This window comes from Canis aureus, chromosome 15 (genome assembly GCF_053574225.1).
Source record: "Canis aureus isolate CA01 chromosome 15, VMU_Caureus_v.1.0, whole genome shotgun sequence".
NCBI classification, from domain to species: Eukaryota; Metazoa; Chordata; class Mammalia; order Carnivora; family Canidae; genus Canis; species Canis aureus.
In genome coordinates this window covers 31383731-31397688 of record NC_135625.1, presented here as the reverse complement: position 1 = coordinate 31397688, position 13958 = coordinate 31383731, and the positions used below count along the sequence as shown (strand labels likewise).

General features: G+C 50.2%; 1 protein-coding gene across 2 annotated transcripts; it reads left to right on the top strand.

The window, feature by feature from the left end:
* The first annotated feature begins 1123 nt into the window (after positions 1–1123).
* PPP1R3B (protein phosphatase 1 regulatory subunit 3B) lies at positions 1124–12987 on the top strand. 2 transcript variants are annotated; one of them, XM_077848991.1, is made up of 2 exons: positions 1124–1265; positions 8379–12987. In XM_077848991.1, exon 2 carries the CDS (start codon positions 8404–8406, stop codon positions 9259–9261), a length of 858 nt encoding a protein of 285 aa, XP_077705117.1. In that variant the 5' UTR covers positions 1124–1265; positions 8379–8403; the 3' UTR covers positions 9262–12987. The 2 variants fall into 2 exon arrangements, with proteins under 2 accessions (XP_077705117.1, XP_077705115.1); XM_077848989.1 differs by lacking the exon at positions 1124–1265 and adding an exon at positions 2691–2851.
* Positions 12988–13958: the final 971 nt, after the last annotated feature.

Sequence of the window (13958 nt, the reverse complement as noted above, 5' to 3'; positions counted from 1 at the left end):
GGAATGGCCTTTACTCTGATATTATTTGTTATTTTGTTTTTATCGCTGTTAAAGAGCTGTTGTTGTTTTTTTAAATAGAAGGTCAGTAGCAAAAGATAGTAAGGTTTGTTTATTTTAATGTCTTGACACTTTAAAGAGCCGGCAACCCTCTATCAATTTCCAAACTTCATTGAAACTAGAAAACTAGGCTCCTCATCCCTATAGTGGCTAGCTCAGAGCTGAGCACCAAGGAGATTAATATAGGATTATATGACTATGTATTCAGGTCAGCTTTATCGCGGAGAGGAAGGGGCTGGTCTCTTCTAGGTTCATCCTTCTCTGCAGACCTCAAGGTGTAGCACAGGGCTCGTGGGGCCCCTGCAGGTACAGGTAGTTGTAACAGATTCAAGTCAGGTAATTTCCTCCGAGATGCACCTGGCCACGTACCTATAGATGTGGTACCCTGTGCCATGGCCCCGGTAACAACTTTATAAAACGGTGTCCCTGTAACACCTAGACCCCCACCCCACCCCCGGCCTCCGGCCCAGCACAAAGCCAGTGGAATCGTTCCGGACACTACCCATCCTCAGAGCCGGAGATGCCGATCCCAGAGAGCACGGAGGCAAACCACGCTCGGCACCCCTGGGGGCTTCTCGGCGATGGGCGGGGGAGTTAGGGGCCCCGGGTGAGCCCCGGCCGCGCTGCGGCCCGCCCCGCAGGGAGCTCAGGCCCCCAGGACGTAGCCGGGAAGAGGGGCTTCGGGAGCCCTGGGCGGGCCCGCCGTCGTGCTGGCACGGGGCGCCCTTTGCAGGGACGAGCCTCTGCCCCCTGGCGCCGGCCGGGCCTCGGGCGCACGGTGACCCCACTGCCCGCCGCCAGCCCTGGCCCGCGGCCCCAGCTCCCGGGCGCGCAGCCCATCACGCGGCGAAGCGATGCCCTCCAGCCCCGCGGCCCCGCGGTCATTGGTCGACGGCTCGCGACCCGAGCGCCCCCATTGGCTGCGGGGGGCGTTCACGTGAAAGGGGTTCCGGGATGGCTTCCCCGGCGGGGCGAGGTGCTGGAAAGTTAAAGGGAGCGGCGCGGCGGCGGGGAGCCCGAGTCCGTGCCCGGCCCCGGGAGGAGCGAGCCGCCTGCCCTCGCGCACCGACCGCCGCGTCCGGCCGCCGAGGGCGCGCACCTGCGGCGCTGAGTCCCGGCCCCGCCGTCGCCGCTGCCCCCCCCCCCCCCCCGCGCGGATGCTGCCGCGGGCCGGCGCGTCGGCACTTCCAGCTGCTCAGCTGCACCAGGTACGTCGGGCCCCGGTGCGGGCCGAGAACCCGCGGCGAGGGGCGCGCCGGGGACGCCTTCTTGGCTTCCTGCCACCTGCACCTTCACTGTCCCGCTTGCAGCCACGCTCCGGGGGTGAACAGTCTAGACGGGCTGGAGGAGGCTGTTGCTCCCAGGTGGGACGTGCCGCCCGGGAACCAGAGGTGGGATGGAGCGGGGCCGGAGCCGCGAGTCCACCCAGGTGCTTCCAGCCCGGGAGCCGACATTCCCGGAGGGTGTCACCGAAGCCGGGCGGTGGGGGACCAGGAAGAGGAGCCGCGTCTCCCCCCCCCCCCCCCCCCGGCTTCCCTGTAGTACGCGAGGAAACACACTTGGGAGCCTCTCGGGCCGCCGAGCGCGATGGGACACGGAGCCCGCCCCGGTGCGCGGCCCCGGGCACGGTCCCCGGTCACCATCCCAGCCCCCGGCAGGATCCCCGGGTCACGATCCCCGCCCCGGCAGGATCCCCGGGTCACGATCCCCGCCCCCGGGCACGGTCCCCGGTCACGATCCCCGCCCCGGCAGGGTCCCCGGTCACGATCCCCGCCCCCGGCAGGATCCCCGGGTCACGATCCCCGCCCCGGCAGGATCCCCGGTCACGATCCCCGCCCCCGGCAGGATCCCCGGGTCACGATCGCCGCCCCCGGCAGGATCCCCGGTCACGATCCCCGCCCCCGGCAGGGTCCCCCGGTCACGATCCCCGCCCCCGGGCAGGATCCCCGGTCACGATCCCCGCCCCCGGCAGGATCCCCGGTCACGATCCCCGCCCCCGGGCAGGATCCCCGGTCACGATCCCCGCCCCGGCAGGATCCCCGGGTCACGATCCCCGCCCCCGGCAGGATCCCCGGTCACGATCCCCGCCCCCCGGCAGGGTCCCCGGTCACGATCCCCGCCCCCCGGCAGGGTCCCCGGTCACGATCCCCGCCCCGGCAGGATCCCCGGTCACGATCCCCGCCCCCCGGCAGGATCCCCGGTCACGATCCCCGCCCCCGGCAGGATCCCCGGTCACGATCCCCGCCCCCGGCAGGATCCCCGGTCACTATCCCCGCCCCCGGCAGGATCCCCGGTCACGATCCCCGCCCCCGGGCAGGATCCCCGGTCACGATCCCCGCCCCGGCAGGATCCCCGGGTCACGATCCCCGCCCCCGGCAGGATCCCCGGTCATGATCCCCGCCCCCGGCAGGGTCCCCCGGTCACGATCCCCGCCCCCCGGCAGGGTCCCCGGTCACGATCCCCGCCCCCGGGCAGGATCCCCGGTCACGATCCCCGCCCCCGGCAGGGGCTGCCCCGGGCCTGCGGGGCCGAAGCTGCCGCGCGGGGACGCTCGCGCCGCGCGGCTCCCACCGGGGTGGCCCCGCCGCCCCGCCCAGGGGTGATAACTCGGGCTCCTCCTCCTCGTCGTCCTCCTCCCCCTGCGGGTCATATCTCCGGGAACCGAGCGCGGGCCCTGCCTCCCGGACACACGACGCTCACGTAGTCCGGTGGCGGCAGCCTCCCCGGCCACCTCCTTCCAGGCGCTCCGATGCGACGAGCCAGCCGCAGAGGGGGCTTCCCCACGGCCCGAAAGGTGGGTGCGGGACAGACCTCGGAGGCTCGCGGAGTGCTTGGGGGGGGCCGGGTCTGCGGGCCCCGGGGGCGGGGTCGCCTTGACCTGTGCGATCCTCCAAGTCTGGAAGCTCTGCCTGCCTCCTGCCCCGTGCCCTGTTCCTGCCACCCTTTTGAGCCCAGAGAAAGGGGGTGTGGAGGGGCGCCCGCTAGCAGAACAGAGGGTATAGGACCCCGGACGCCCTACCAGAAGTGTTGGGGCACGTCTGGGGATTGTTCCCTGCAGAAGAGGAGGAAACTGAGGACAGACTTGACTTGAAGACTTGGGGAGCTGCTGGAAGGTGTTGGAGCCTGTGGGTGGGTGTGGCCAGGCCTCCCTGGGAGACCCAGGGCCCGGGAGAAGAGAAGTTAGGGCTTTGAGCAGAGAGGGGGGTGGGGAGAGAGAAGAGGAAATGGTTCATTTGGTAGGGTTGTCCCGCAGCCAAGACCAAAGTGAAGCCGGCCAGCGGACTCACCACAAAAGTAAAGGTATTTAGGGAAGAACAAGAAGAGAAGAAAAGTTACTGGGCATTACTAGCAACCAGGAGTCAGAGCTAGAAGGGACTTCCGAGGACAAAGCTTAAGCCCAGAAAGGTTCAGGGACTTGCTCCAAGTGGCCCAGCTAGGTGGAGGCCTTCCTAGGCTAGTGCTCTGTATTTGACCTTGGGCACTTCTAGGTGGCAGGTACTGTGGCATTTTAACTTAACCTCTTTCCTGTAATATGCAGTCGCGTGTGTATGTGAATCTCAAAGATGCTTTAGATGATGGTGACAAAAGAGCACAAGTGGCTATTAAGGCTGTGAATAAAGGGCCCCGTGGTCTGAGTACAAAGGAAAATAGGTCCATTTTGCTCATACGGTGTCAGCCAAGCCCTTCAGGAGGGAGTAAAGTAATGCCAAAGGGTAGATGGACATGTCTTTTAGAAACTACAACCTGGTAACCTGGTTGTGAATGCTTGACCTAACGGAGTTTCGGTGTTCCTGGTGGGTTCTTGGCACATCTGAGTTTTCTGTCTTTTCCTATCAGGGCATGAGAATGGAGGGGAAAAAAATGTCTTGGCCTTATTAATACAAAAAAATAAAAAAATAATTTTTTTTTTTTTTTTTTTTTTACTTCCTAGTAAAGGCATAGCCAAAAAGTAAGTAACTCAGCTGCCTGAAACTGTGAAGGTCATGTCGTTATTTTCTATGCAAGGCTAGAGTTTCCACAAGAAAAACCATCATAACCTCTAACCCGATGAGCTCTCTTGAGGTGTGTTGTCAATAGTGGAAAAGGGAAAGTATTTATGTAAAACCATCCCTGTTCGCTTCAGTTGTCATGGAGTGTTAGGGGTTGCCCTCTTTTGACCAGGAACACTGAAATCTACCCTTGGGCATGGCCCATTGCCTTATGGGCAGAAGTGATCTCGTAGGGATCTATGTGGAAGCCAAGTTTTTGAAAATCTGAGTAACAGCCGCTCATACTCTCACGATCTCAGTTCCTGCAGCGAACCGATATCCCATCGTACTTCATACTCTCTGCTGGTTCAAGGATGTGACTCTGTCTTCTCCTTCTGGCTTTTTCCCTGGCCAACCTTGGTGACTCATAATCCCTGGCCTGGGAAAGGGCTGAGCAGTCAGGAGAGTGTGTCGGGAGAGGAGGCCTCAGGACAGCCTGTGCTTACTGTGTTGGCGCTAATCGTTTAGCCAACAAATTTATCCTCAAATGGATAAAACACCTGTGCAGGTGCCTTCCTTTCAGAGACTTAGGAAATGTATCTTGTACATCTCCACTGCCAGGGGTACTTCTGGGCGATGATCTCCCCCTTGCCACAGTCCGCTGGGGAATTCCTGAGCCAGAGGGTCTGGAAGGCCTACATCAAATCAGCATTTGGTACACTAGTTCTTATAGAATGATCCAGTTCATAAAAGCTAGACTCTACCTGTGAGGATACGCAGGAGGCCAACAGTCAGATCATACTTGTCTGAGGCCACAGGGGTTCACGTCCTCACCTCCAGTTATGGTGACACTTACACAGTGAAGGGATCCTGGGCAGTGGTTGCCTAGGCAGTGCCCCTGAGGCAGCGGCCCTGGTAGGAACCCTTGGGCCACCAGGTAGTTAACTTTATTTTTGCCTTTCGTGGAAGATAATTGCAAAACCAATGAGACTCTAGAAAGTGCCAGTGGGGTTGTTTAATTAGCTGGCTCTGACTAGAACCTCACCTTCCGAGTCCCGGTTCCCCTAGCTTTTACAGCTTGGTGATAAAAGGGGTCTCGGGCAAATTTACACCCACTGGGTCCAACCAGTGAAGCTTTACCAACGTCTTCAACTAAGTCTTTTTAGTCTGTAAGATTAAAAGTTGAGAGGGACTTTAGTCATCTGCAAGTATGCAGATTCTCTAACTGATCCACTGGTTTTAGAATTGTTTCCACAGGACCTTGAGAGTTTCCCAACCTTTTTCTAATGGGCTGTTTTAACATTGTGTGGGGAAGCACGTGTGAAGTGCCGGAAAGCACGTACTGAGGTCGGGTTGGAGGCTGGAAGGGATCGAGAAGAGGATAGAGAACTTAACAGTTGACCTTGCGCTGACTCAGGCAAGGAGGAAGGGCTGTAGCCGTCAGAGAAGGAACCTTGCCTCCCTCCGTTCACCCCAGGTTGTCACGGGTGAGCAGAGTGTGTGTGTGGGGGGCTGGGATGCAAGGCTTTGCCCACCACTTTGGGGGTATTTTTAATTCACATTTAATTAAAAATAAATTCCGGTGCATTCTAATGAAGTTTTGCAATGGACAAGGGAAAAACAAAATTCAAATGCTTTGTACATATATGGTTGTTGGGTTTTGGTTTTGTTTTGTTTTTTTCACATTGAACCCATTAGCCAACCTAGTGACCCTGTGTAAAGCTATCTTGCCCATTTCGGTGAGAACTTTTCCTTTCCAGAACAATTGCATGGGTACAAGAACAGATTAGGAAGCAAATTTGCTCCTAAAATTTTCACTCATTGATTTTGTTAGAAGGGAAACAGGAAGACAAATTTCCTTTAAAATGTATGTTTAGATAAGTACACTGTGCCTAGAAATTATTGTTTTGTGTCTCTGTGTTTTCTAGTCAGCCATCATTAAGTGGTTCCTGCATCCTATGAGTGGCTGTATTTCTTTTGGAAAATGGGATCAAACCCATTGTGTCTTCATTCTTGTTTTTCTTTATAAATTTGATTAATCAAAATCAGAAGTTGAAAATGAGATATTTATTGGACTGAAACAGTGGTCTCAGCTCCTGTCAGAAGATGAGCAACATTTTGCTTATTGTTCTCCTTAACTACCACCATCACCCTGAAGCCCCCCACCAGTGGGCAGGACCTAGCAGAGGTCTGAGATCAAGCACCCCAAACACCACCACATGCCTACACCATTGCCATAGCGAGGGGAGAGAGGGTTAGGAACTAATCCAGATCCTGTGTTCTGAGGTTCTCAGACTACAGATTGTAAGCCTCATTTCATCGCTGACTTCTTCAGTTAGCCCATTGTAACTATCAGATCAGAATATAAATTTGCTATGGTAATTAAATGATAAAAATTATTTGGCTTTAGTGAGGCAGGAGTGTTGGATGGGATAGGTTTGGGCCCATCTTGAATATTTTAGGCATTTCATTAGATTCATTTTTTTTCTCCTTGATCATAAAAGGGATGTTATTTTTAAAAATATAAGAAACACAATGCAAGAAAACAAATTCCCTAAAATCACATGACTTGGATATTCAGTTTTATGTATATAAAAAGACTAGAGGGTATATTTTCTGTTCATATACCTAATATTTTTTCCCCACAAGTCTAGTCTCTATGTACAATTTTATCCTCTTGGTTTTTTACATTAACAATGTATTACAAATTTTTTCCATGCCATTTAAACCTTTTTTCCAAATAACGGTTTTAATGATGATACAAAATTTTATTGCTGGATATCATATACCTGATTTAACTAGATACCTGTTTTTGATCCTTTATGTTTTCTCACCTTTTCCTCCCCATAATGTTGCACTGAACATTGAGTACATTAACCTCTGTGCATTTTTTGTTAATGCCTTAAGATTAATACTTGTGTGTGATATTAGAACCAAAAATGATAAAAATATTTAGAAATGTTGTGGTGATTTAGACTAATCCATGTATTCATATCTTCTTTAAAAATATTTACTCATTGAGTGAGTAAAAGTAGGCATTGTTTCCTAATCTAAATTCTTTATAAGGTTGGATATTTTGCATATTTATGGGCCATTTTTAAGGGGGTTTTTTTGTTGAATTTTCTAGGGTTTTTTTTTTTGTTGAATTTTCTACTCATGCTCTTTGGTCATTTTTCCATGTGGAATACTTGACTTTGAAATTGTTTTGTGAGAACTCTTTGTATTTGAGTGTATTAACTCTTTGCTGCCATACTTTTTGTAGTTTTCCCAGTTTGTCTTTAATCTTCTGGTTTTATGTATTTTTTTTTAATTATAGAAAATTATCGTTTTAATGAAGTCTCATTTAACCTGATCTCTAGCACGATACTCTTTGCCTTTTATTCTGATAAACGGTATCTTCACTATAGAAAAAAAGCGAGTATTCGCTTTTTCTATACACCTGGCATTTAGTAAATACCCATCAATATTTGTGGGATGAATTAATTTCTTTTGGGGCACCTGGGTGGCTCAGTTAAATCCTGCCGTTGGCTCAGGTCATGATACCAGGGTCCTGGGATGGAGCCCAGAGTCAGGCTCCCTGCCCAGTGGGGAATCTGCTTCTCTCTACCCCCGCTGCCCCTCTCCCTGCTCATGCTCTCTTTCTCTCTAAAATAAATAAAATCTTTAAAAAAAAAAAACAACTCCTTTCTTTTTATCATATTAAAGCAGTGTCTACCAAAGTACATTCCTCAGAGCATGTGTTCTGCAAGATGCTCCACAAAAAAGGGTTCCTTAATCAGCTAAGTTTGGGAACCCCTACAGACAGCATGTTCTTGTTGTTATTCCCTAAGGCACTCTAGCATAGTAAGGGCCCCCAAGAAATCCTGATGGAAAAACATGCAAGTTTATTTTTTATTTTATTTTATTTAAGATTTTATTTATTTATTCATGAGAAACAGAGAGAGAGAGAGAGAGAGAGAGAGGGAGAGAGAGGGGCAGAGACCCAGGCAGAGGGAGAAGCAGGCCCCATGCAGGGAGCCTGGTGCAGGACTCGATCCTGGGACTCCAGGATCACACCCTGGCCCGAAGGCCGGCGCTAAACCGCTGAGCCACCCAGGGATCCCACAGGTTTAGTCTTTAAACCAGCAGCTCCTTACTTTTTTGTTTGTGTTAACCTCAGTCCTCTTCTCCACCCCACTTTATGCTCTTAACCTCCCCTGAAACCAAGGTCATGCTGGGCCACACTTGGGCTAACAGCACACTGCAGCCGTGCGGGCAGAGACGAAGGCGGACACCGTTCACCAGCCCCTGTCGGGGTGATGCTGGAACGTCCATCTGATCTCACTGCCGTTTCCTTTTGCCTCCTTTGGCCAGGGTTCTCGCCTGTTCCTCTAACCCCATGATGGCTGTGGACATCGAGTACAGATACAGCTGCATGGCCCCCTCCCTGCGCAGAGAGAGGTTCACCTTCAAGACGTCGCCAAAGCCGAGCGAACCACTGAGGCCTTGCATTCAGCTGAGCAGCAAGAATGAAGCCAGCGGGGTGGTGGCCCCCACCGTCCAGGAGAAAAAGGTGAAAAAGAGGGTGTCCTTCGCAGACAACCAAGGGCTGGCCCTGACTATGGTCAAAGTGTTCTCAGAATTTGATGAGCCGTTAGATATTCCATTTAACATCACTGAGCTCCTAGACAACCTTGTGAGCCTGACGAGCCCGGAGAGCGAGAGCTTCGTTTTGGATTTCACGCAGCCTTCCGCCGACTACTTGGACTTCCGAAATCGGCTTCAGGCCGACCACGTATGCCTCGAAAACTGTGTCCTGAAGGACAGAGCCATCGCAGGCACAGTGAAGGTGCAGAACCTGGCATTCGAGAAGATGGTGAAAATAAGAATGACATTTGACACCTGGAAAAGCTTCACAGACTTTCCGTGTCGGTACGTGAAGGACACGTACGCCGGTTCAGACCGGGACACTTTCTCCTTTGACATTAGCTTACCTGAGAAAATCCAGTCTTACGAGAGGATGGAGTTTGCCGTGTGCTTCGAGTGCAGCGGACAGACTTACTGGGACAGTAACAAGGGCAAAAACTATAGGATCACCCGAGCCGAACTGAAGTCCGCTCAGGGAACAGCCGAGCCACAAAACGGACCAGATTTTGGGATATCCTTTGACCAGTTTGGAAGCCCTCGGTGTTCCTACGGTCTGTTCCCAGAGTGGCCTAGTTACTTAGGATACGAAAAGCTAGGGCCCTACTATTAGTGACCGTGTGTGATGGAGCGCAGGGAAGCCTCGCTGCAGTCGCAGGCAGGTGGAGATGGAAGCCAGGATGAAAGGTGAACTGCCGTTATGCACGGTCTTTGCAAAGAAAGGATCCTATTCACTTTTTTCTTAAGCCAGCAAAACCAGACAGGCTGAGATTACAGGACCGGTTTCACACTCAGAGTAGATGTGGAGTGCCCGGTCTGCTTGGCACCCAGGGTGGCCACGAGCACCATAGAGGTGCTGGAAGAGCCTTGGGCAGGAACCAGGCCTGCAGGCATTGCCGGCGAAGCTGAAGGAGGCAACGAGGAGTGTGCCCTGGCTTCCTGGAGGAGCCACTCCTCTCTCCCCTGGGATGTGCAAAGTCAGCCACCTGAAAGTCACTCCATCCCCAGCCATTTCCCACTGGACCTCTGCCGTTCATTTATTGGGTGCTCTCCACCCAGCCGGGTCCTTCCTGCCTGTTGATGTGGCTCTGTGTCCACAGCATGTACCTCACGCTTGATCTCTGTGTTTTGTTTTTTGGGTTTGCTTTTTTTTTTTTTCTTCATTTTGTTTTCTCCACAGTTCATCTAATGTTCAGGAAAAGATAATCAAGGCAAATTATTAGCCTGTGACAGAAGCAGGCACTTCCTCTTTCTGACCCTGCATCTGTTTTCCAGCAGAGATCACCGTCTGAGTTATCAAAAGTAACTGGCTCCTGCACCGGGTAATTAGACTTCTGGCAGGCAGGACAGTCTGAGTGGGACACTTGCAGCTTTTCCTCTTGGCTTTCGAAGTACTCACTCCTACCCTGAGTCACCAGATAGCTCAATTACAAGATTTGTTTGAACTCGCTCAGCTGGTTTGCAGGCATCCCATGCTTCACAAAGGGATTTTAGACTCTCCTTCCTAGAGAGCCCTCCTTCATGCTGTGTTAGGACATTTTGACTTGCAGATCCCATATATCCTCAGAGCCTTTGGTGAATGTTTGGTTTTACTTTGACTGTGATCTGCGATATCCAGGACTCTTTACAAGCACCCGGGGACTTTGATTTGGGTGTTCTTATTTATGACGTGTGAGTATATATAAAGGGACAGAGGAGAAAACCCTTACCAAGTTCTCATATTTTATTTTCAATGTTTGGCAACTCTGAAATATCAGAGATTAATTGTTCTTAACCATATTGGACAATGAATTAAAAGTCTATTGGTTCATACTGTCATGAGACTCTTGGGACTTTCACTGACAGATGGATCCCCAAACCCTGTGATTTTTTTCTTGGGGAAGATTGGTTTGTACTGGGGCAGGGGTGTAAAAAATATTTTTACATATATATTTGGAGAAGATTGGGTTGTTTTTTTTTTTTTTTTTTCTGTTTTGCTTTTGGAGCTTAATTAAATGTTTTATTTTCCATTTGCCTGATCTTAGGAAAGGCTGATCCATCCACAGCTGCCTGGATTTGGAGGCACAGCTACTGGACCCTGCAAGCAGAGTCTTCTTTTGCTTGCATGTTCCAGATCAATTAGAAAAGACCTCCTGGTTTCTGTGGCTCGGGTCTTTTTTTTTCCCCCCTCTTTTTTGAACTTTAAAATGTTTTGATTTTTTAAATGTTCTTAAGTGATATTTGATGTAATTCTTGTTCCTAAAACTGGCTGTTACTAGTCTGCAATCGAGTGCTTTATTTTTTATGCCTCTCCCAGATGGGTAGGACTTGGGGATTACATAATTTATGGGAAAGTTGCATTTTTATCTTATGCTGAAATTGGGCAGAACTGTGTTCTTTCTAAACCTGTCTTATATCACGTACGCAAACGGTATGTTCAGTGTTACAAATACGGTGATCAGAACTATTGACAGTGCAAATCAAAATCAAAGGGAAACAAACCATTGTAGATAGGTCGTGAATTTGTTTTGTTTTAAGAAGTCCAGTTCCTCCTCCTCCAAGTCAGGAAAGGTACAAGGTGCACTGCCATTGACAGGTTACCAGACTAAGAGTAACAAGACCATCTATATTCAAAAGAAAAATGCCTCAAGAGTCTCCTGTTTGGTTTTCAGTAATGATGATCTTAAGACATTCCCATGTCAAAATTTGAAATATGGTAATTCAGCGATAAATATCTCTTAAAACAGCCATAAACTCCCCTGCCCCCGTTCCTTCCTCCCAGCTTACCCCAGCTTTTTTGCTGGGGGCACTGGCTGCAAACTACCCCGCCTCTACTGCCAGTCCACCTGGGATGCTCGCCCTACCAGGCAAGTCCTCACCTGCTCCCAAAGACCCTCCTCTGACTAGAGAATGTGGTTGCAAGACTCCCCTGTCAGCATCATGGTTCAGGGAGGCAGAGACATCGGAAGAATACTGTCTTTTTTTCACCAGTCGGTCTCTCTCCCTTGGGCCCAGTTTTGTCCCAGAATATCAGCAGGGGCCTGGGATCTACAGAACCGCTCCTTATATCCGGAGCTCACCATCAGTAAACAGGTCTACACACTTCAGACTGTATAGGTTTCTTAGTTGGAGACGTCATTGCGGCCTGGCTTGGGGGTTTCCCCCTCATGCAGCTGCTGCTTATGGTGACAAATGTCCCCTGCCCCCCACAGCCCCAATGCCCTTTCCAAGTTGCCCCCAAAGGATGGGCCTCCCACCACTGGTGCTGTTGTCCAGAAATAGGGAAGCAGCTTCATTTCGTTTCCTATTTATTTCCCCCAAATGCCCTGGGGAGCATTCGCAAATTAGGTGCAATAAATAAGCTGGACTATAGAAAGATACGTAATAAATAAGCTTTCAGTATTTCCTGGAAGAAAGGAAGCATTTGAATGGGTTTCTTTTTATTTTTATTTTTTTAAGTATTCTGATGATAGGGGAACTGGTGAGAAATAATAGGAGTTCTGTAGTTCTCCAGAAATCAAAACCATTTCAGAGTCAACGTAGAACTTGTTTTTTTTTCTCTAAGCTTTCATTTTACTGGTGGCAAAACATTACTCTTTCAAAGTCCTTTCAAGATGTAAATTTCGAATTGCTGAAAGAATGTTTTGTGGTTTTGATCTCTGCATATAATTTGCTTTTAAAAAACAAGCATTACTATAGTCACTTGGATGTTAAATGGGTTACATATATGTTTATAAGCCAAAAAAAAAAAAAAAAAGTGCCATCTTCTGGGTCTTCCCTCTCGGTGGACAGTGAATGAAAGAAAACCTTGACTGTTCTTCATTTGTTTCCTCATTTAAAATTCCTCCGCTGGGTGCGGTTTGCCAGGGTAGGCCTCCTGGCTCTCTGCTCTGGGAGGCCCCCATCGCGATCACTGAGAGTGAGCATAAAAAGTCACAAGTGTAATGGGATCTTAGGTGTCATCGAAGACATTCTGGCGGCTTCTCTGCACTTCCTCAAGTGGAACATATGGTAAAGCATTACAGCCCCGCTGGTCAAGCTGTGAAGGGCGCTGCAGTTTCAGTTCCCGGTTCCTAGAGCCCGCTGATGCTGTGGGGACTCCAGGAAGGCAGCTGTGACGACGGTGTTTCACTAGGACCGCAGCGTGAATGTACACCCGAAGGCTCGTCTTCATCCGATGCCTGAAAGTGCCTTGTCAAGAAATGTCCGCGCGTTTTAAAATAAATAAATATTTTTGTACACAAAGTTAAAAGGGAAATGCACTTTAAAATCCCAAGGATCGATGTCTTTTGTGTGGTCTAAGAGAGTGGATGGTTCGGCTCTCAAACACAAACATGGAATAAAGGTAGAAAACACAAAACTGAAACTGTTCTATTTTAAAACTGACTCTATTCTGGGAGTCAGAGACTGGTGAGAATTTTCTTTCTTTCTTTTTTTTTTTTTTAAAGTAATCTCTGTGCCCAACTTGGGGCTCGAACTCATGACCCCAAGATCAAGAGTTGCGTGCTCTGCCGACTGAGCCAGCCAGGTCCCTGGGGACAATTATGTTGAATGAGTGTGTCTCCACATATAGAATGTAGGTTTTCAGAGGATGGATGTCCGTCAGTGGCTGAGTTAGAGAGCTAAGACACGGGAGAGGTGGTAATTGCCTGTTAGCCGTCACAGTGGTCAAGGTTGGTCATAGCTAAGAAAGTAAGTGCTAGAGAAGCACAGGGCCAGTGTTGCTCCAAATCCATTTGTACTGATCTGAGGGCATGTCTCCTACCCTCTCACTTGCTCTGGAAGCCTAGTTTGGGTTTACTCTTTTCAAAGGTGGGAAAATTCTAAATGGCCATGGTAGCTTTTAACTGCTTGTCCAGATAAACTGTAACCAGCAAAAAGCAGCTCCTGGTGGGACCTCCTTCTTCTCCTTTGGGTGTCAGACACTCATCCTAAGTAAGATTTCCAGAGATGTTTTATTTCAAAGTTAGATGGGATGGAAGGAGAGGCAAATTGCTGCCAGATGTTTCCTGTCACTCAGTCTGCGCCACGCTGCAAAGGCCAGTAGGGGTCCTGCAGTGGGAAGGCTGAGCAGTATTGAACCTCCACACCTAGTAAATAAGTGCAAAAAAGTTTTGCGATGAGCTACGCACATGGCATAACTGCCTTTCTCAAGACCGTCAAACGCTGCCTGAGGTTTGCCTTCACAGAAAAGGGAAAGGGGAGGGGGAAATCAATAGTGGTTTTTACAAACATCTATTCGAGATTCAGTATGGTTTTCATAATCATTACATAATCCTAACTGGTGAGATAAACATCTTGGAGATGTCTGGAGGGGGGAAAAAAAGAAAA

Bases quoted from the DNA above. Each gene is read 5' to 3' on its own strand.
- PPP1R3B (XM_077848991.1), top strand. From the start codon at position 8,404: ATGATGGCTGTGGACATCGAGTACAGATACAGCTGCATGGCCCCCTCC.